Raw genomic sequence first — 23,076 nt, forward strand, 5'->3', positions numbered from 1 at the left:
GCCCAGAGGACAAAAATTAAGCAAAACAAGTTAGTTCTTGAAATGAGACTCTTGAAACCCCAACTTGAGAAAATAGAGAAGCAGGAAGAGAAGTATTAGAAAGAGAAAAAAATGACAGAATATGAGGCACTTATGAAAGGAAATATTTTTTGTTAAATTATCTATTTGGCTTTTTCAATTACATGCATTGCATAGATTATACTGTGGTTTTGAAGTTATAAAATGTGTGAGGGGGGGTGGTGTCCAGGTGGTTCCACGGTTCAGCGTCTTGATTTCGGCTCAGGTCATGATCTCAGGGTCATGAGATGGAGCCCAAGTCGGGCTCTGTGGTTGCAGAACCTGCTGAAGATTCTCTCTCTTCCTCTCCCTCTACCCACCCCCACCATGCACACTCTCTTGCTCTCTCTGTGTCTCTCAAAAAATAAAAATAAAAATAAAATAATAATAACAGAAGTTGTAAAATGCATTGTCTTGCTGCTTTAAGATGTGAAAAAGAGGGGCGCCTGGCTGGCTCAGTCAGTAGAGCACTCAACTCTCAACCTTGAGTTTGTAAATTCAAACCCCATGTTGGGTGTAGAGATTACTTAAAAAGAAAAAAAGATCTTTTTTAAAAAGTGTGAAAAAGAAATACCTCCCCTTACCTGTGTCTTAGGTGTGCAGGATCGCAAACCCAGATGTTTACCCAGCGATCCCAGAGAAGGCTGCTCGGAATGGAGGCACTGGCGTCCTCGGAAGGGTCAGTTGCTCTGGGCTCCACTGTCTGTGGGCCGGGGAAGTGCGGGCCCAGCGCTGCTAGACATTTCAGATATTCAGAAGGACGCTGTTTGGGCTCCCCTCAAAAACCGGCCCTGAGACAGGGATTTGGGAGCAAGGGTTTATTTGGGAGGGGGTTGCAGGAACTGATGTAGAAGTAGGGAAGCCCTGCGGCCCCAGCCATCTGGCAACCACTGGAAAGAGGGACTGGGGAAATTGCCTCGTCTTGTCAAAGGAACTGTTTGGAGGTTTCATTCATTAACAGTACAGGTACTGAAGGCTTCTTAGTAATTGTTTGCAGACAATGGAAAAAGTTTTCTGAATGTGTCCTGAACCCAGGATTTAAGGTAGGTTCTTTTTCTTTTAGGCATAGGATGCAGTATTCGGGAAATTAGAGCATTATTGTATCTGGAATGCATGACAAGAGTAAGTTCTGGAAGACACAGAGAGGGAAAGGTAAATTATTACTCCTGAGGGAAGAGGACAAAAACACTTAAAAATGAGGTCCACAGGGCACGTGGGTGGCTCAGTCGTTAAGCATCTGCCTTCCACTCAGGTCATGATCCCAGAGCCGTGGGATCAAGCCCCACATTGGGAATCCTGCTTCTCCCTCTCCCACACCCCCTGCTTGTGTTCCCTCTCTCGCTGTGTCTCTCTGTCAAATAAATAAATAAAATCTTTTAAAATAAAATAAAATGTGAAATACTTATTATATAATTTTAAAAAATGAGGTCTACAGCTGGCTAGTTAGCTCAGTTGGGGAGAATGTGACTCTGACACTGGCAACATTGTGGTTTTGATCCTGTCCCCAAACAGACCAAGAAAGGCATTAGTTCTGGTGTTTAATAAAAATTAATTTAAAAAAAATAAAGTGAGGTATGACTAGCACAGCAGAATTGTTTTTGGGGGGGCAGTTGGTAATACCTGATCACCAACTAACTGTAAACAAGAAATGCAATGCTGCTTTCCTTTTATGTGTGAGGTTTAAAATGGTCTGATCCGCTAGCTCCTTTGGAGAGCCGGCAGTAATTCCTGTATGCAGGACAGGGGTACTGTGCTATGTATGTGCCCTTTGCCCTCCTTGGCTTCCTTCTCGACTCCATCTTGATTTACATACCGGCCCCAAAGGTACATGTTCTGCTTACCTCTGTCTCAGAGTTGCAAAATAATTTTTTAAAAGATTTTATTTATTTATTTGAGAGAGAGAGAGAGAGCGAGCAGGAGCAGGGGGAGGGGCAGAGGAAGAAAGAGAAGAAAACTTGGTGCTGAGCAGGGAGAGCACAACATGGGGCTCCATCCCAGGACCCCAAGATCATGACTTGAGCCAAAGCCAGGCAGTTAGCTGACTAAGCCACCCAGGCGTCCCGCAAAATAATTCTTAAAAGTGAATGAAGAAAAAAATAATGAAGATGGATGTTGTTAAGTAATAAAATTCAATCAGGTAAGTTTGAAGATGTAGTTGGCTTTATTAAATGATTCATGAATTGGGCAGCATCCCATCAAGCAAATAGAGAGGCACTCCAAGGAGTTACACAAAATGGAAGGTTTTTCTAGAAAGAGCGTGGTGGCAAGAAAGTTATTAGGAGAAGAAAAGAACTGGGAGAGGGTGCTCTTTAGGGAGGAAAACAAGGTGTTTTATCAAGCAGATGACTTCATCTTCTTTGGGGGAGGGAGGGGCTCAAGAGGCAGACTCATCCACAGGGACTGAAATATTCCCGGCCAACAGGTTCAGACTGTATTTCTGGGGGAGGTTGAAATTAAAATTCGATTACATATTAAGCATCAGTTTGGGAACTCAGTCTAAGTAACACCATTTAGGGCCTGTGGGGTTTTTAAAAACAATATAAAATGCTGACATAAATGAATCAGTGAGCCCAGGTCACTTTATACAGACAGTATAAGGAAGTTCCCCTCGTCACTGTTTATCTCTCAGAAACACTCTTTCCTTGGCCTCCAGGACACCAAGGCTACTCCTTCTCAGTGTCCTTTGCTGGCCCCTCACCCTCTCCTCAATTTCTCATCACTGGTAGCTCAGGACTCAGTCTTCTGACCTCTTCTCTCTACACATGTTCTTTATATGCTTTTATCCAGGTCTATGACTTTCAATATTTGTGTCTACTTCAATGACTCCCAAACTGAGTATCTCTAGCCCAGACCTCTGTTCTGAATTCTAGACTCATATATCCAAATGCTAATTCAAAATCTCTCTTTGGCTTTCTCCAATAAGCATCTCACAATTTGCATATCCAAACTAGAGCTTTGATGCCTACCCATGCCCATCTTAGTTTCTGTTCCCCAAAGAGCAGATTCTGAAACAGGGAGCTGGAACAGTAGTACCTTGGGGAGTAGGGGAGAAGGGGAGATTGTGTGAAAAAACATCTAAGCTTTCCTCCCTTCCCATGTGCCTGCTCCTGTGCATGAGGACTCTAATGTCCCTTCCAATAAGAAGTGGGATTTATCACTTCACCCTTTGAATCGGGCCCTGCATTGTGACTTGCTTTGACTAAAAGAATGCGGTAGAAGTGACAGTGTGGGACTTCGGACCCCAGGCCCCAGGATGCTTTGTGGCTTCTACTTTTGCCCCCCTTAGGATTCGGCTCTGAGACTGCCTTGTAGAGCCCCAGTCTATGCTAGGGGAGGATGAGAAGCCTGGGGGAGTAGATGAGCCCTTCCATCTGAAGCCTCTTAAATCAACCAGCTGACAACTAGCATCTACCATGTACCAGCAGAGGTTATCTCAAACTATTCAGCACCAGTCCAGCTGCCAGTTGATTGTAGCCACTAAGTGATGTGGGCAAGGCCAGCAGAAGGGTCACCCAGCAGAGTCCAGACCAAACTGCTGACCCACAGAATCGTGAACAAAAATAATAGTTGTTTGAAGCCACTACCTTTTGATTATAGTTGTAATAATAGAAATAATAGTTGGTTATGCAGCAAAAGCTAACTTATGCGGAAGGCTACTCCAGAAAGTCTAAGCAAAGTTCCCCAGCCCTTCAGCTTGGCTGAACAAGTCTCCCAGCAATGGAGGATCCCCAAGGCAGGGAAGTTTACTTGCCGAGCTGCAAGTAAACTCAGAAGTAGGCCAAGGGAAGGTGGGATAAGGTACAAATAGCATTTGGTAACTCCCCAAACCCATTTCTTCCCAAATCTTTTCTTTCTTTCTTTTTTTTTTTTTTTAAGATTTTATTTATTTATGTGAGAGAGAAAGGGAAGATGAGAGAGCGGAGGGTCAGAGAAAGAAGCAGACTCCCTGCTGAGCAGGGAGTCCTGATGCGGGACTCCAACCTGGGACTGCAGGATCATGACCTGAGCCAAAGGCAGTTGCTTAATCAACTGAGCCACCCAGGCACCCCACCCCCAAATCTTTTCTAATCCAGTAAGGGTAACTCCATTCTCTTCTTGTTCAAGGTAGAAACTCCATCCCTACACTCATCAATTTGTTTCACACTCTACAGTAAAATCCTTCTACTGTTATATTTAAAATATATCCAGAATCCAAATATTTCTCATTATCTCCCTCATGACAACTTCTAGTCGAAGTCCTCATCATCTCTCAGTTGGATTGAGGCAAGAGCCAGAATGACCATTTAAAGATGAGCCTGGGGGCGCCTGGGTGGCTCAGTGGGTTAGAGCCTCTGCCTTCGGCTCAGGTCATGATCCTGGGGTCCTGAGATCGAGCCCTGCATCGGGCTCTCTACTTGGCAGGGAGCCTGCTTCCCACCCCCCTCTCTGCCTGCCTCTCTGCCTACTTGTGATCTCTGTCCGTCAAATAAACAAATAAATAATCTTTAAAGAAAACATCTTAAATAAATAAATAAATAAATAAAGATGAGCCTGGAGCAGGGAGGGACAGTCCCAGGCTGACTCTTTCTAGGGCCCAAGTCCCTTAACCTTCCAATCAACATTTTCCCTCCCTCTGGGGATACATGTGGGATTTGCCCACTGTGGCTATAAATTATTGTTCTCTAGTAAATCACCCCAGGTTCTGGGAGGACCTTTCTCAGATTGTACATAATTATAAAGTTATGTGGAAAAAAACTTTGTCTAAAAGCTGTAATGGCAAGCTCCTTCACGGGGTGCTGGGAGAGCAGAAGGGAACCTGCCCCAGAAGGAGCCTCAGGGTGGGGATGGGTCAGGACTAACATCCGGTGGCCAAGTGTTCTTTTCCAGGAGAGCAAACACTAGCGGATGCAGAAGCCTCTCTCCTCAGAGGCCAACTGCCCACCCTCTGAAAAGGGTGTGTGTGTGTGTGTGTGTGTGTGTGTGTGTGTGTGTGTGTTCAGACATTTGAAGATGAGCAGATCTTACTGCAGTGGAAACCAGGTGGTAAAAGCGAATCATTATGTACTATATTCTGTACAGACAAGGCAGAGCAACTGATTACCCCTTTGATTGGTCTCTAGGTCTCGTGCTGTCCTGAAAATTCCACCATATCATTATTTCCTCTCAAAGGGGAGGTGGGGGGGCAGGATGGGGAGAAAGAACTAAATTAGGCTTATCTGAGGAATTCTGGCAAGTGTCTATAGTTTACCTCCTTACTGGGAAAACACACAGAGAGAGCCCCTGACAATGCTTAAGAGGTTCTTTCCCAAGTAAAGGAGAGCGGGGAATGGAAAATTAGGCCTCAAACTCTACTCTTTTGGATCCATAAATGCTGGTTACCCTTCAGTTCTTCTCTCCTTTATTTCCCAAAGTCCCTCCTTTAACTTCTCCCTATTTTCTGTCCCTTCTTCCCCACTATACCTTCTGTTACCACTACCCCGGGTAACCAATACTCCCAACAAAAATAATGCAACACTTACCCTCTTCTTTCTTCTGTCTTGCAAATGTTGCGTCCTTGGGCTTCTACTGAAAATCAGCATCTTCTCCTGAGCTCTTAATCCCAGTTCTGCTGGCTCTGCAAAAAGGAAAGGGAAGCTGAAACTTTGCTTGCTTTTCCCACCCCCACCTTTTGAGGAGTGATAAGCTCTGGATCATAGGGGGTGAATGAGACCTCCACTCCATGCTGGCTTCCTTCCAGAGCATAAAGCCAAACACACCTCCACAGCAAAGGAAACATGTTCTTCGGAAGCCCTGCATCTCTTCTACACAAAGAATCTTACTCCTATTCACACATTCTCTCACCTCATTACCTTATATTTGTCCTCCCCCCTGCCTGGGTCACATTAAAGCACGATGACCTTGAATGACACCATGACAGCAAAGGCATCCCTTCACTCTTTGCCCAAATCTCTGAGGGGCAGGGGCAGGGGTGGATGGAGCTCAGAGCTCTGGTTTACTCTGTCTCTATGCTGCCCAGTTGTAAAGTGGGTTTAACAGCAGGTTTGACAATATGTGCAGCTGCCTTGACTTAGGACACGTGGCTTTTCATTCTCTGTCCCACTTGCTTCACAACCACATTTTTTTAAAAAAAGATTTATTTATTTGACAGACAGAGATCACAAGTAGGCAGAGAGGCAGGCAGAGAGAAAGGCGGAAGCAGGCCCCCTGCTGAGCAGAGAGCCCGATGTGGGGCTTGATCTTAGGACCCTGGAATCATGACCTGAGCCGAAGGCAGATGCTTACCAACTGAGCCACCCACGCATCCCTATTCTTTTTTTTTAAATTTTTTAAACATTTAAAAAAAGATTTTATTTATTTATTTGACAGAGAGAGACATAGCGAGAGAGGGACCATGGAAGAGGGAGTGGGAGAGGGAGAAGCAGGCTTCTCGTGGAGCAGGGAGCAAGATGCGGGACTTGATCCCAGGACTCTGGGATCATGACCTGAACCAAAGGCAGATGCTTAATGACTGAGCCACCCAGGTGCCCCTTAATTTTATTTATTTTTTTTTACGTTTTTATTATTTTATTTCTTTTCTCTTTTAATTTTTATTTTTTATAAACATATAATTTGTTATTAGCCCCAGGGGTACAGGTCTGTGAATCGCCAGGTTTACACACTTCACAGCACTTACCATAGTACATACCCTTCCCAATGTCTATAAGCCCACCACCCTCTCCCGAACCCCTCCCCCCAGCAACCCTGTTTGTTTTGTGAGATTAAGAGTCTCTTATGGTTTGTCTCCCTCCTGATCCCATCTTGTTTCATTTATTCTTTTCCTACCCCTCAAACCCCTCACGTTGCATCTCCACTTCCTCATATCAGGGAGATCATATGATATTGTCTTTCTCCAATTGACTTATTTCGCTAAGCATGATACCCTTTAGTTCCATCCACGTCGTCGCAAATGGCAAGATTTCATTTCTTTTGATGGCTGCATAGTATTCCATTGTGTGTGTGTGTGTGTGTGTGTGTGTATATATATAGATATATATATATATATCACATCTTCTTTATCCAATCATCTGTTGATGGACATCTAGGTTCTTTCCATAATTGGCTATTGTGCACATTGCTGCTATAAACATTTGGGTGCACATGCCCGGTCGGATCACTACGTTTGTATCTTTAGGGTAAATACCCAGTAGTGCAATTGCTGGGTCATAGGGTAGCTCTCTTTTCAACTTTTTGAGGAACCTCCATGCTGTTTTCCAGAGTGGTTGCACCAGCTTGCATTCCCACCAACAGTGTAGGAGGGTTCCCCTTTCTTCACATCCTCGCAAGCATCTGTCCCCTTAATTTTATTTTTAAAAGTAATCTCTACACTCAACATGGGGCTCCAACTCACAACCTTGAGATCAAGAGTCACATGCTCTTCCAACTAGGCCAGTCAAGTGTCCTGAGTAGGATCTATTCTAAGGACCAAAAAAATCCTGTGCTTTCCTTGAAAGAAACTACTGTTTGGTTTCTGAGTCTACTTAGAACATAAACTGATTATGTCTGAAGGTAACATTCTGTAAATTGTAGGGGGAGTTGGGGGCAGTTGAACCAGCAGAAGACTCTGAGCCTGCTTTCGTCATTAACTAGTTGCACAATATAGCATTTTTTTTTTAACAATATAGCCTTTGCCTGGGATATTTAATTCCTTCCTCTGCAAAATGGAAAGGATACTCTACCTGCCCTCACAGGCTGCATGGGAATCCCCAATGATATGATATGAAATACATTGAAAACTACAGTGTTACACAAACAAAAGATTCTTATTATTTGCTGTTTTTAAACTTTCCTCCTTTCCTCTTTTTTTCACACGTGTACTTCCCAAGTGGTTCCAGAAGTGATGATAGGCCCTGGAGAGTCTTCTCGTCTAGTGCACTTGCTCATCTGATCTGGAAATATTAGTTCAGGGTCTCCTTGTGAAAGAAAGAAATGCTGAGGCAAAATACAATTTCTCTCTACTCCCTAGAGAGCAAAGCAAATTTACAAGATCCTATCAAAAATATAGGAGAAAGAACGTCTGAAAATTTCTTGATGAGCAAGGAAGATAACAAAGGGAATGAATAGTATGGTACTCATTATTCATTACATATATATGTCCATAATGCCATCAATACAAAATATTTAGCGGGCTGTTTTATATCGGTGAACATTTTTAGAAATATACTTTGTTTGGCTTCCTCTTGGCCTATTTTGGTTCCTCTGTCTCCATATTTCTCATGAAGTATTTCAGTCCCTCAGCCACACTTTCTCTTGGCATCGTTTTCAAGAATATAACGTTTAGGGTTGGCAAAAGGACACTGTAGCTTTCTCAGTCCATCTGAGTGCCACAGGGTAGCTTATTTTCATAACAGAGTATACCATGCTTCTTTTTGTTAGTAATTCAGGATGAACAGGGTCCCTGGCTGGCTCTGTTGGTAAGGCACACGCCTCTTGACCTTGAGTTCAAGCCCCACACTGGGCATAGAGATTACTTAAAAAAAAGAAAAAAATTTAGGATGAACGTAAGTATTTGAGAAGGGCCCAAGTCCCATTGTTTTTCTTTACAATGTTGATTCCCTGTTTTGCATTTCTTCCCTAATAGACAAATGCAGGGGATGTTTTTCTTTTTGGAAAAAAGTGAGCGTTTTTCAAGGAGAAGTAAAATACACACCTCAGCGTACATGTTTAACATCACAGGCACTTGTAGCTCGTGGAAATTCAGAAATGTTACTTCTTTCTGAAGCATATTTCATGATGGGCTGGGTGCCGCTGTTGAATTGAGGACTGTGTTCTGGCACACGTGAGTAAGTGACTGCAGTTTAAACAAGAAACAGGAAGGCTCAAACAGGATTAACACAAGAGTTTGGAGGTTAGCCTTTGCTTTGTTGATTCTGTGGCTCAAAGGTGTGAGGGCCATAGCGTCTCAGGTTTCCCTCAGGCTTTCCCTCATGCTGATGACTACTCTGGCTCTAACCACCACATTCAAGTTCCAGAAAGAAAGGAGAAGAAAAGAGAAAAGGCAAAGACCAAAAGGCCACCCCCCTCAAACCTTTCCCTCCTGAAGGCCTTACCTGAAAACCCACTTACCTCTCTCTGCCCAGGATGGTATCATGTGACCACCTAGCTGTAAGGAAGTTTGGGAAGTATCATTTTGTGTTGTTTTGTTTTCACCTGGGCGAATTGCCACGTCCGGCAAAAGTAGGGGACAAATAATAAGGAAGAAAGGGAAAAATAGTTTCGCCAAACAACTGACAGTTTCTACTACACTCTTTTCTTGGAAAAACATCACTATCTCAAGATTATGTCTACAACCTAATGGTTATTTTCTAATTACAACAGCAACATAGGAGTTGTAAGGGCTGGTTTGAATTTCTCAATGCTATCACTAAAGCAAGTCAGTTATCTTGTTTTGGGGGAGTAGTTTTGTTGGAAATATCATAAACTCAACACTGTAGTTGGTGGGTCTTGAGAGGATATTTGTTTTTGTTTTGAAAGGATATTTTTATGGCTTGTTTGCAGTAGAGTGGTTTTGAGGAGAAAATAACTACCCATACATCATAAGTATAGTCTCCCTTATGACTGCTTTAGTACATAAGGTGTAATGAATGGAGAACCGGCTTTGAAGTTAGACACACCTGGATCTGCCCTATGGGCTATTTTTAAAAGTCTCTTAAGTGACCTTCCTGCTTTTGCTCTTGCACTTACGGGCCGTTCTCATCCAGCTGCAGAATGACCCTAATGCTGTCAGATGATTCTCCCATCTCACCAGAAGCCCAATCCTTGCAGCGGCTTTCAAGATCCCCTCCTTCTCTGCCGGCCCCCACAACCTGCCCCATGTCTTTCTGACCTTATCTCCTGTCTTTTCCTCGTCTTCTGCTCCAGCCACCACGGCCTCCTCACTGTTCCTTAGACATCCGAGGCATAACCCGCTCGGAGCTCAGCACTGGCTCTTCTTTGCCTGCCGCACTTTCCCCACTGATGGCCACTGGGGCCACCCCTCGCCCTTTCAGGCCTTTGTCGGAAGGTCACACTCCCTGCAGCACGAGGGGCCCCTGATGGTGCAGTCAGTTAAGCATCCGACTCTAACTTTCAGCTTGGATCATGGTCTCAGGTGAGATGGAGCCCTGGGTCTGGCTCCGCCATCAGTGTGGAGTCTGCTCAGGATTCCCTGCCCTTCCCCTCATTCGCATGCGCTCTCTCGCTCTCTCTCAAATAAATAAATAAATAAAATCTTAAAAAAAAAATTTGCAGCATGAGCTCCCCCCCATCTCCCTTCTCCGCTTCGTTTGTTTCCTATAGCACTTGAATTTATCAGCACCATCTTTTTGTTTCCTTTAAGTGGTGGAAGGGAACTAAAACTTTTGCTCCTAGTCCAGTATCTTTTTTTTTTTTTTAAAGATTTTTATTTATTGACAGAGAGAGACACAGCAAGAGAGGGAACATAAGCAGGGGGGGAGTGGGAGAGGGAGAATCATGCTTCCCGCCGAGCAGTGAGCCTGATGCGGGGCTAGAACCCAGGACCCTGGGATCATGACCCGAGCTGAAGGTGGACAATTAACGACTGAGCCATCCAGGCACCCCTCCAGTATCTTCTTTTAATTAAGTTATTTTTTTCTAAGTAATACAGTAAGGAAAAAAAATTCCAACAGTTCCAAAAGTACCCAGGCAAACTGTGTGTGGAGAAGAGGCAGAGCCAGCACCCTAGTGTTGAAATTGTCCCATATCCACCTATAGGAAAGGACAATGACAAAACCAAAAACCCTCAGCTAACATCTACAAAGGATAAGATAGAGCCACCAATACCAAAATGGAAAAATAAGACCCTCGTGGTGTCAGGGAGAATGTGAAAGGAGGTGGAGAAGTCAAAGGCACTTTTGGAGGCACCGAGAATCCGAAAGCCCTAAAATTGGCAACAGCGGAGTAGGCTGAGGCCAGCAGCAGAAACGGGGGCAGACTTTGCAGTCTCCAATACACAGTTGAGTAGGAAGAGCCTACAGGAAGGTCTGAGAATGCTGAAGTGGTCTAGGGTCCCAAAAGGACCAAAGCATCCTCCCAGGAAAAAGTCCCACAATGAGGTGAAAATTTTTTTTGTTTATTTTTAAGTAAGCTCTACCCCTGATGTGGGGTTTGAACTCACAAACCTGAGTTGGATGCTCTACATACTGAGCCAGCCAGGAGCCCCTGGCTACTACTCAGCTACTCTGAGTAGGGACAACTGGGGGAAAGAAAATAGGAGAGTCACATAAAAGCTCATGGGTGAGCAAAGTAGAAAAATCTCAGAAAGTTCAAGCCCATATTTTATTTTAATAACATCATACAAACAGCAAAGTTTAAAGCTGATGGAGAAGGGGTGCCTGGGTGGCTCAGTCAGGTAAGTGTCTGACCCCCCCTTTTTTTTTCCCAAGATTTTATTTATTTATTCATGAGAGACAGAGAGAAAGAGGCAGAAGAGAAAGAGTCCTCCCTTGCAGAGAAGGGAGCCCGATGCAGGACTCGGTCCCAGGACTCAGGATCACAACCTGAGCCAAAGGCAGACACTCAACTGACGAGCCATCCAGGCACCCCAGGTGTCTGACTCTTGATCTCAGCTCAGGTCCTGATCTCAGGGTCCTGAGTTCAAGCTCTATGTTGGGCCCCATGCTGGGTGTGGAGCCTACTTAAAAAGAAAAAAAAAAAAAAGGAAAAAAAAAAAAGCGGTTAGAGGAGGTAACCTGCCACAGGCCCAGAGAGTCCAAACACATTCTTGCTAGATAAGCCAGGATGCAAGGTCCTGACCGCTATTTACCCGGGGTCATTTTCTCAGGGTTTTGTTTGTAGCAAGCAAGCTTCAGGGCTGAAGTAATGTCTCTCCCACCTCTACCTCCAGACAAATTACAGTCTTGTTTCCACCTACTCTGAAAGTTGCAACTCCCCCCAATCTCAGTTCTTCTCTTACAACACAGGCCACCCCAAAGTGAAGGCATACATACACGATGGTCTCTTTGCATCTCCCCCATGGAACTCGGGGGACAAAGGGAACCAGCTCAAATAGACAACATGCTGACATGCCACCTATTGCTTTTACTATGAGTAACAGTCCTTTGTCTCTGACACAGGAGTCTCACGTTTTCTGCCAACATCTATGAGACTGAGGCATGCTAACTCATGAACTGACAAGTGTAAAGTCCTAGACCCTGCACAGTTTGTAACAGAAGCTAGAAAAGCTGCCCTGGGCTGCTTCTAACTCATTTCACTTAAAACATTAGCAAAGTAAAAGGATCACAATTGGATCCTGTTTTTTAAAATTGTTTTTAAATTTTTTAGAATATTTTATTTACTTATTTGACAGAGAGAGAATACAAGCAGGCAAAGCAGCAGGCAGAGGAAAGGGAGAAGCAGGCTCCCTGCAGAGCAAGAAGCCTGATGCGGGGCTTGATCCCAGGGCCCTGGGATCCTGACCCAAGCCGAGTGCAGATGCTTAACCAACTGAGCCACCAGGGCGCCCCCAATTTTTTTTTTAAATAAGAGAACAAGAGAAGAATAATGTCTCTTTGGGCAATGAAGGCACAGAAGAAAAAAATACACACAAAAGAAATTAAAACTATAGCCATCATATTTCAGAATGAGCTAAAAGAAAATGCTAAAAACTGTAAGAGAAAATATTCATATAGTGAGAAAAATTTGAAGTAAAGTGATTTGAAAAAGATTTAAAAAGAGAAGTAAAAAACCCAGGAAAGATCAGAAGTAAATGAAAATAATCATTTCAAAAATGAAGACTGGAGAGAATAAAACACAAAAAATAATGTGTTAAGGGGTGCCGGCTGGCTCAGTCAGAAGAGCATGGGACTCTTGAGCTTGAGATTGTGGGTTCAAGCCCCACGTTGGGTGTAGAGATTACACAAATACACACACACAAAAAGCTTAAAAACAAAAAAAGACACACCGTATTTCTGGGGAAACTGGGTCAGGAGGCCAACACTGAGACACAGTCTATTAATAAAGTACTGGCCTTCAAAAAAAGAAAAACTTTGGCTACACCAAGTCACTTACAAAAGCAAGAAAATAAGGTTTCTATCAGACCATATGATATTTTATGCCCAAAGACAATAGAGATATATTTAAGACACTTAATATGAGGTAAAGCTTTTATATCCAGCCAAACTGATTTTCAAATGCAAAGAACATAGACAAACAGTTATGAAGTTGTTAAGGAATCAGGGACTATTCTCTCCATGAGCCCTTCCTAAGGAATTTACTTAGAGAAGGGAGCTTCAGATAACCCAAGTGAGTGGAGAGATACTGGCAGGAAGAGTGGTAGCAATGTTCAGCAATAGCAGATCATGTCACCAAAAGAAAAATCATTAAACATCACTTCCTGATAGAAATGCACACCACCACCTATGAAACGATCCTGTCAAAAACATCAAATACGAACCTGACCAAGCCTGGATCTAACTACTAATTTACAGGAAATACAAAGAACAGAGGAACACATTAAATGACAGAATTTATAGTGGGATACTGAGCGGGACAAAGGACCTGTTCTCTTCAACAATAAAATTGCAAGAAAAAAGAGATATATTAAAAAGAGACTTCTGATGGGCACCTGGGTGTCTCAGTTGAGGGTTGGACTCTTGGTTTTGACTCGGGTCATGATCTCAGAGTCATGAGATTGAGCCCCGTGCTGTGCTCCACACTCAGTGGGGAGTCTGCTGGAAGATTCTTTCTACCCCTCCCCCCACACACGTGTACGCACATGTGTGTACTCTTGCTGTCTCAAATAAATATTTTTTAAAAAAGAGACTTCAGAGGCTTGTTAACCAATTGCAATGTTTGGATCCTGATTCAAATAGACTGTATAAAATGTATAAAACAATAAGTTAAATGTGAACACTAGTAAATAACTGGTATTAAGGAATTACTTATTTCATGTGTGTGTTAAGGCAGGAGAATTTTACCTTTTCAAGATATATACTGAAATGTGTACACATGAAATATGGCTATGATTTGCTTCAAAACAATTAGGGAGCAGTGGATAGGCGTATAGAGGAAATAATTTTGATTTGATAATTATTGACATTGGGTGATGGGTATATGGGGTTCATGACCATTCACTCTGCTTTTGTGTATGTCCAAAATATTTCATAATAAAGTTTTTTTTAGTACCAAGAAAAAAGCGTTTTTCTCTTTTCTTGATACAAGGATACTATAAATCCGAGTAGAAAATAGCTTCCAACAAGACTCATTTATATATATATATATATATATTTAATATATGTTGAAAAGGAAAACAAAAAACAAAAAAACTAAGTCTTCCACTGCCCACTCCCAGACTGTTCCCAGAGGCAAATTCTGTTATCATTTTTTGGTATTACCACCTTTTCAGAGTTAAATATAAACATGCATATTATTCCTTAACTTTTGACAGTTATATAATAGATTTTACTATTTTTATTCTCAAATTTTTTCCCTCTTTTTGAGATTTAGAACTTGCTAAAGAGCACAAAGTCTTGGTTGTTACAGAAAGGATAAAAGTTACAGAAAGGATAAAAATTGAGAAAGCTGGTCAAAAGATACAAACTTTTATAAATAAGTACCGGGGACATAATGTATATGGTGACTATAATTAACACTACTATACAGTATATTTGAAAGCTGCTAAGAGAGTAAATCCTAAAAGTTCTCAACACAAAGAAAAATAAACTTTTGTTTGTTTGTTTGTTTCCATATGAGATGATGAGTGTCAACTAAATTTACTGTGGTAGCTATTTCACAATATATGGGGGTCATTATGCTCTATACTTTAAACTCACACAGAGCTCAATGTCAACTTTATTGCAATAAAACTGGGAAAAAAACCCTAAAAGAAATAAGGAGGGGCACTTGGGTGGCTCAGATCATGATCCCAGGGTCCTGGGATTGAGCCCCACTTTGGGCTCCCTGCTTGGTGGGAAGCCTGCTTCTCCCTCTGCCTGCCACTCCCCCTGCTTGTGTTCTCTCTCTTGCTCTGCCTCTCTGTCAAATAAACAAATCAAATCTTAAAAAAATAAAAAAATAAAAAAAAAATAAAAGTTTAAAAAAATAAATAAATAAAAGAAATAAGGAAAAATAACTAGAGTAAATATTCTAAATATTAACATATCTGCTTTCAGAGTTAGGAAATCTCATAAACCATGGTTTTGTTTTTTTCATTTATTAGTTGCTAGACAGATTCTGAATATTGGGATTTTTTACAAGTAGAATTTAAAAAACATTACCATATATTGTTTTTTTTTTTTCCTCTATAGAAACAAACAAAAAAAATTCCTTTAAAAGTTATTCCTATAACTTTTCTAAAGGATGATACAGATAAATTGGCCAACCACAGGCCACATCAGCACAACTTATAAGCTGTAAGAATTGAGAATGCCTAGAGCATTTGGACAAAGTAATCACTTTCTTTAGACCATAATATATTGACAAAGCTTTATTGACCAAAACTTCATTTCACAAAACCTTGTTTCCTTCTATAACCACCACCAAGAACACACATCTACATACAGGCATATGAAGGTTGAGAAGGGTAAAAACAATTTTTTTTAAGCAGTAAGGCAGCATATTAAGGCTGATGATTTTTATTGCTTATGTCTAAATGTTAAAATCTTTGCTACTCTCAAATTATTAGGATTAACTTAAAAATAACATCCATGAAAATAATGCCTTTGAGGCATGTGAATTTTATTGTGTAGACTAAATAAATGTGATAAAAGTAATTTCTAGGGGCGCCTGGGTGGCTCAGTGGGTTAAAGCCTCTGCCTTCGGCTCAGGTCATGATCCCAGGGTCCTAGGATCGAGCCCCGCATCGGGCTCTCTGTCCTCGGGGAGCTTGCTTCCTCCTCTCTCTCTGCCTGACTCTCTGCCTACTTGTGATCTCTGTCTGTCAAATAAATAAATAATATCTTTAAAAAAAATCACTCATCCTTAAAAAGTAATTTCTAAAATTTTCTATCATATACATACATATACTTGTATGTGCTTATGTAGTATACATAATATATATCTTATATATACTATATTATATGATGATAAAAATTTAGTATATATAGTTAAGTATATTAAAGTTATTACATTAAGTGTATTTATCTATGTAGAATGTACATACATATATATGTAGAATACACATAGTAAGTGTACATGTGTGTGTATATATATTATACATATAATATATATATATAAAATAAATAAAATCACTTAATCCTCCAATATCCAGATGATTTCTTCTGAAGAAATATATGTTTGAGGCCACTAGGTAACCCAGTAATATTTTTCTTATTTAAGGGGAAAAGAGCATAACATTCTTTTTGATGCTAAGCTAATCCTGAATAACAGACAATCCCCTAAGTGAAAAGAATTATGGAGCAAATTCTGATGATACAAATGCACAATATTCTCAGTTACTGACCACCTGAAAACTATATTTGATTTCATCTTTAAGACTGACTTCTGCCCATCTCTGTGTAATGCCACATGATAAAGAAATGCTTCAGTTACCAATCTGATATCTTCTAAAAGAAAAATTTTGATTTTGCATAGAAAGATTTGAAACTGCCAGTGTCTTATAAGTTTGGCTCTGAGTTTACCAGATCACTGTCTTTTCAAAAAAAATTTTAAAAAGATTTTATTTATTTGACAGAGAGAGAGAGAGAGAGACAGTAAGAGAGGGAACATAAGAGGAAGAGTGGCAAAAGGAGAGGCAGGCTTCCTGCTGAGCAGGGAACCCAATGCCGGGTTTGATCCCAGGACCCCAAGACCATGACCTGAGCCGAAGGCAGCCTCTTAACTGACTGAGCCACACTGGCGCCCCTTACCAGATCACTGTCTTTTAAAAAAGTGGCCTGAGGGAGAGGAAGAGAGAGAATCTCAAGCAGACTTCGTGTTGAGCACCGAGCCCAACTCGGGGCTCCATTCCATGACCCTGAGATCATGACCTGAGCCAACTGAGTCACCCAAGCGCACCCAATTATTATTTTTAATACAATATTTAAATCACTTTGTATCTCATTGAAATACAAGTATGGTTAGTTAACTTTCTTCAGGAATATTCTGTCCTCTGACACTAATCATTCAAATAGCCTAGTTTCCAAAGAGTTTTTCCCCATACATGATATCATTCAATCCTTCCTACAGCCACCCAAATAGGTACTACTCCCATTTTTAAAGAAAAGAAAACTGAACATTGGTCCTGAAACCAAGTCCCACACTATTCTCATGAAACTGAGAAGGGACAGAATGAGGAGCAAATCCTTGGAAGCAAGTCACATTTTAAATATTACAATTTGTGGATTGTGTTTCACAGGCTTTCAGTAAATTAAAAGGGAGATAATTTTAATCCTATGTGTACTCATTCTGAAATATAATTAAAAACCATATTCATCTACTTACTCATCCAAGCCTTTATTAAGTGCGTGGGCAAAATATTAAAGGAATACAAAGATGAATTTTAAAATGGTTCCAACTCCCAGAGAGTTTAGAATCTAATTATAGTGACAAATAGTTTTAACACAAACTTTAGGAAGGAATTACAAGGAAACATGTGCCCTTGAGAAAAATCACCTTATTTCTTAATTTAAAGCATAAATTTTCACCTGGGAAACACTGCTATTATAAACACCTTAATTAGTTCATTCTCTTTAGAGGAGGTTGTTTTTAGAAAAGAAAATGTCTTATCGTATCACACCTTTATGTCTGGTTTGAAATTTTTAAAAACAAAAATTTGCTTAAAGAGGAAAAATGATAGATTCATACAAATTACCATCATGCACAGAAAGACAAAATATATCTACAATAATGTATCAAAATTTGAGCACAACCGGGTCTACTATTAAAGAGTTAAATCTGAATTACTTTGGAGATTTGCCTTGGACAAATTATTCTGTACAATTTCATCATATATACAAGTGTTGATATTTACCCCATTAAGATTTTAACACAGATTTTTATAATTACCTCTGTCATAATACACAAGGTTAAAAAAAAACCTGGTATAAAAACTTTTCTAATAATTTACATATCAAAAATAATTTGGAATAAAACTAGGGATAAAAAGAAAAAGTCATGATAGTGTGGATAATTTAACAGCAAACAGTACAGTAATGAACACAAATTTGTAAAGACCTATTTTTTTCTATATTTTATCACTTTTTTTTTTAAGATTTTATTTATTTATTTGACAGAGATAACAAGTAGGCAGAGAGGTAAGCAGAGAGAGAGGGGGGGAAAGCAGGCTCCCTGCTGAGCAGAGAGCCCGATGTGGGGCTCGATCCCAGGACCCTGGGATCATGACCCGAGCCGAAGGCAGAGGCTTTAACCCACTGAGCCACCCGGGCACCTCTATATTTTATTACTTTTAAAAAAATGGCTCAGATAAGAAACTTTAAATACCCAGTAAAACAAGTGTGAGGATTCATTTTATGAAATGTATCACAGAGGAAAAGAATGGGCAAATAGTATAATTTGAAGATTTATTGATTCAGTATTTCCGGAAAAATTTTTTGGAATCACCAAAAGCCAATACTTCTCTCTGCTCTCAATGCCACGCCATTTGTTTCCACCCCAAATACAGAAGTAACACATACTTTTCTAACCAATCAGTTTGTGACAACTATGATTCTCAAATGCTTTTTAAAAAAATACAAGTAAGATCAAAGTTGCAAACCATCTGGAGCGATTAAAAAACCTGACTAGGCAAAGCCTTACCCTAACTGACCCGACAACCGTTTGGCTGGACTTGGCCTTTTCAGGTTACAGATGACTTTGCTTAAGAGCCCTGTACCTATTGGAGGGCTCTCATAGATGTTCTTCACACCACAAGCATGGATGCTTAGGCCCACGGCCGCCATCAACAGTGCAGGCACAGATGGGAGACCCGCAGGTACTGTGTTACTCCTTAACAGATTTCTCTTCTCCGCTTTCTTCATCAGCTTCCTCTTTTTCCTTGTAAGAATCCTGGCTGTTCGTATCAATAAAATGATTTTCCTCCCCACTCTCTCTTTCTTCTCTTTTTTCTTCTTCCTCAAAGCTGGAGGAAGAAATTTATCAATCTTTCAAAGGAAAAATGATTTGGTTTAAAGGTCAACAAACCCTTTGCAATGTATGCCATCATGCAGTCTTCCTTCCTCAAGTATATGAGCTCCAATTTATTAAGAAAACTCTATAAAAGTGCCAATTGGGAACTTATCTATTTCCAAACTTGAGTGACTCTTTAAACTTCATTTGAAAACATCTTATTATTTTCATCATTCATGTCAGTAAGAAAGTTAAATTATTCTCCTTTAAAAATAAGATACTTCAAAACCATGTCATTTTGAATGTGCCAAGTGTTAAAACAGCAATGTTTTACAAACAGTTCACATGTATTTTGTTAGGTTAAAAGATCTTTTAAAAATATAGGACAGAATTTTATGCTTTCTGGCAGGTAAGAATTTTTTCAAAGGTAAACCATTTAGACATCTTATATATGTTACCTTTCTTTATCTTCAGCGAAACTCTTCATCTGTTGATTGCTGAAGTACTCAATTATTTTTCCACTTTGGCCTTTCTTTGAAACAAACTCATCAGACAGTCCTAGTGCTTTTAGGGTGTTAGAATAATGCTTTTCTGCTGCCATTCTTGCATTTTTCTATAGGAAAGACAAACCTTTTTAGAGGAGAACAGAAGACTTTAAATTTCCATTAAAAACGTATGAGTTAAAAGCTCCAGTGAAAATTAAACCCAATAATCACAGGTGGCTGACAGTATGCAGACCTTCTGACCAGCAATCCCACTCCCAGGCCTATACCCAGAGAAGCTCCTACATATGTGCTCCAGAAGACCTGTACCAAAATACACAGGACACTACTGTTTGGAACAACCCTGAACATCTCTCAACAAGAGGATGGATAAATCGTGGTCTATTCATACAACAGAGTAAAATAAGCAATGAAAATGAATGAACTCTAGTTGTACATGACCATATGGACAGATCTCATGAACATACTACTAAGCAAAAGAAGCAAAACACAAGAGAATACATATAGTATGTATGATTCATTTACATAAAGTTCCCAAATGGGCGAAACTAAACTATACTGTGTGGGAATAGATACACAGGATGGTAAAACTGCAAAACACAAGCAATAATAGTAACAAAAACAAGGAAGAATTAATCTCAAAAATTAGAATGGTGGTTACCTCTGGGAGAGGAGAGGGTTTTGATCTGGAATGGGCACAAAGGGTTTCTGGGGTGCTGGCCATATTCTGTTTATTAACCTAGGTAGTAGCCACATGAGTTTTGGTCTATAGTTATTCTTTGCACTCTACCTGTTTTATATACTTTTTAAAAAATACACCTTTATGACTATTGAAGACTATCTGGAAACACCAGGAAGAAAATAAGTTTGTGATAGTTGTCAGAGGGTTCTTTTAGTTTATGTACCTACTGTAATTTTTATTCTTTATATGCTATATCTCTAATCCCTCAAAGATGATAAATTCATCACTGTTGTTATCTTTAATCCGGAGGAATCAAGGGATACAGCAATAAGAACAAGAATTTAGCACTGGGTTCAAATTTCCAGAATGTTGTTTCCTGGCTTTTGCACCTGTGAAATTGTGATGAGCCTCTCACACCTGAAGCAAGACAGGAAGGAGTCAGCACAGTTCCTGAGACCACGGGCTTCCCAGGGTCACAGGAGGACTGGGGTTCACACTAGTGTCTCAGCTTTGGTCACCTTTTACCTCCTATGAGTATAGGGCCAAGAACTGCCATTTTGGGGCGCCTGGGTGGCTCAGTGGGTTAAAGCCTCTGCCTTCGGCTCAGGTCATGATCTCAGGGTCCTGGGATCGAACCCCACATCGGGCTCTCTGCTCAATAGGGAGCCTGCTTCCTCCCCTCTCTCTCTGCCTACTTGTGATCTCTCTCTGTCAAATAAATAAATAAATAAAATCTTAAAAAAAAAAAAAAAAAAGAATTGCCATCTTGTCCTCCAACTGAAGCAAGGTAACTAGGATGGGCCAGTTCCAGTGCACCAATGGCATCCCATATTGAAGAGGGTGTGGGAGGGAACCCAGTCTCACCCCCAAATTTAACAAATAAGGAAACCGAAACACTCCCTCCACTCCAACTAAGATTAAGCAGTTTGCTTAAGGTCACAAGGATAGTGAGTGGTAGAACCAAGTCTCCTGACCATTTCCTGGGTCTTTTCCATGGCACCATCCTGCTTTCTCTAAGTAGTAGTGCTCATCATGGAGTGTGAAGGTAACTTAAACCTGACTTCAGCAAAGCAGGTGTCAGATATTTACTTGGCTAACCTAGGGACTCCAGCGTCATGAGGGGCCATGGCATCTAGTGTTGCACAGGAGAAACCAAAATAACAGATTGATGACAATGGATAAACTGTCACTGGTGATTTCCTGATGCTCTGGAAAACTAAAAACACACTCAAACTGTTGTTAAAATGCACCCACTATGAATAACGATTTTCAGAAAAGTTAATAAAAATGCAGCCAGGGGGCACCTGGGTGGCTCAGTCAGTCAATTAAGCTCAGGTCATGATTGCAGGGTCCGGGATCAAGTGAGACACCAGGCTCCCTGCTCAGAGGGGAATCTGCTTCTCCCTCTTCCTCTCTCCCTCCCCTCCTGCTCTTGTTCTCTCTCGCTCTCAAATAAATAAAATCTTTTTTTTTTTTTAAGATTTTATTTATTTATTTGACAGACAGAGATCACAAGTAGGCAGAGAGGCAGGCAGCGGGGGCGGGGGGTGGGTTGGGGAAGCAGGCTCCCCACTGAGCAGAGAGCCCTCTGTGAGGCTCCATCCCAGGACCCTGAGATCATGACCAGAGCTGAAGGCAGAGGCTTAACCCACTGAGCCACCCAGGTGCCCCTAAAAAAATAAAATCTTTAAAAAAATGCATCCAGAGGCTATGAACACCAATATACAAGCTTTGAGAAACTGAGTCATGGCAAAGTGAGAAAATAAGAACTGCTCCAAGGACAGTAAAGCAGAATAAAGAAAACCCAGACCTAACTCTAAATGCATTAGGAACAGTATACTCTGATATACGCAAATTAAATACAAAAGAGATTAAAATGACACCCAAGTCAGTGCTCATAAATCTTCATTTGAACATGGTTTAGAATTTAGAATTTACTCAATTAGTAAACCCTGTGATTTCCAAGAAGTAGGACAAAATGGTTTGTTCTGCCCCAGATCATAGCCTTACTCTGCGAGAGAACAACTCAACAGCAGCAAGATCACAATTAACACTCATAAATGGATAATGCACAAAGTTGTGAGTGAATTTATCAATTAACAGCTGTTAATTAGCAGCAATAGTCACAGCAAAACAGACTGCAAGAAAAAGCTGCACTAATTTGTGTTAACAAAACCAAAGCAATGGTGAGTCACTGCCAGTCACTCTACATACAGAATTAATTACTTTTACATATTTCCTATCAAGGCGAATGGTATATAATTACTCTTAATTGAAATAAACATTTCCTCCTCGCATTTCACCATGCAAAGAATTGCACAGACTATGAGATAAAAGGAACAATTAAAATAACTGTATGATTATTTGATCTTACTATCAAAGATGGAAAAAAAAATTAGTGTTGCTTCTTCAGGAAACCAAAATAACATGCAATGATGAAAGTTTGTCTACAATCAGTGCCCTCATTTGAAGGGGGAAAAATACTTAACTTTTCATAACCATAAGTTTCATTTGTAGTAACTCTTTCACTTATTTAATTACTGAATACTTCTTGGGGCACCTGGGTGGCTCAGTGGGTTAAGCCTCTGGCTGCAGCTCCGGTCATGATCTCAGGGTCCTGGGATGGAGCCTCACAGAGGGCTCTCTGCTCAGCGGGGAGCCTGCTTCCACCCACCCACCCCCAACCTCTCTGCCTGACTCTCTGCCTACTTGTGATCTCTCTCTGTCAAATAAATTAATTAATTAAATTAAATAAAAAAATCTTTAATTACTGAATACTTCTTTTGTAACAAGTCCTTATGGGAGGTAGGGGGGTAT

At 40.8% G+C, this 23,076-nt stretch overlaps 1 protein-coding gene across 2 annotated transcripts in view; it reads right to left on the bottom strand.

The window, feature by feature from the left end:
- Positions 1–18,516: 18,516 nt before the first annotated feature.
- The window catches only part of FAM161A (FAM161 centrosomal protein A), a 33,389-nt gene continuing 28,829 nt past the window's right edge, over positions 18,517–23,076 (bottom strand). For both annotated transcript variants that reach the window (XM_080813523.1, XM_080813522.1), the window contains 2 exons: positions 19,533–19,687; positions 18,517–19,087 (listed from right to left, as the gene is read on the bottom strand). In XM_080813523.1, coding sequence (XP_080669649.1) covers positions 18,949–19,087; positions 19,533–19,687 — 294 coding nt within the window. In that variant the 3' untranslated portion in view covers positions 18,517–18,948. The remainder of the gene's footprint in view (positions 19,088–19,532; positions 19,688–23,076) is intronic.

The sequence above is a fragment of the Martes martes genome (assembly GCF_963455335.1).
Source record: "Martes martes genome assembly, chromosome: 9".
In the NCBI taxonomy this organism is placed as follows: Eukaryota; Metazoa; Chordata; class Mammalia; order Carnivora; family Mustelidae; genus Martes; species Martes martes.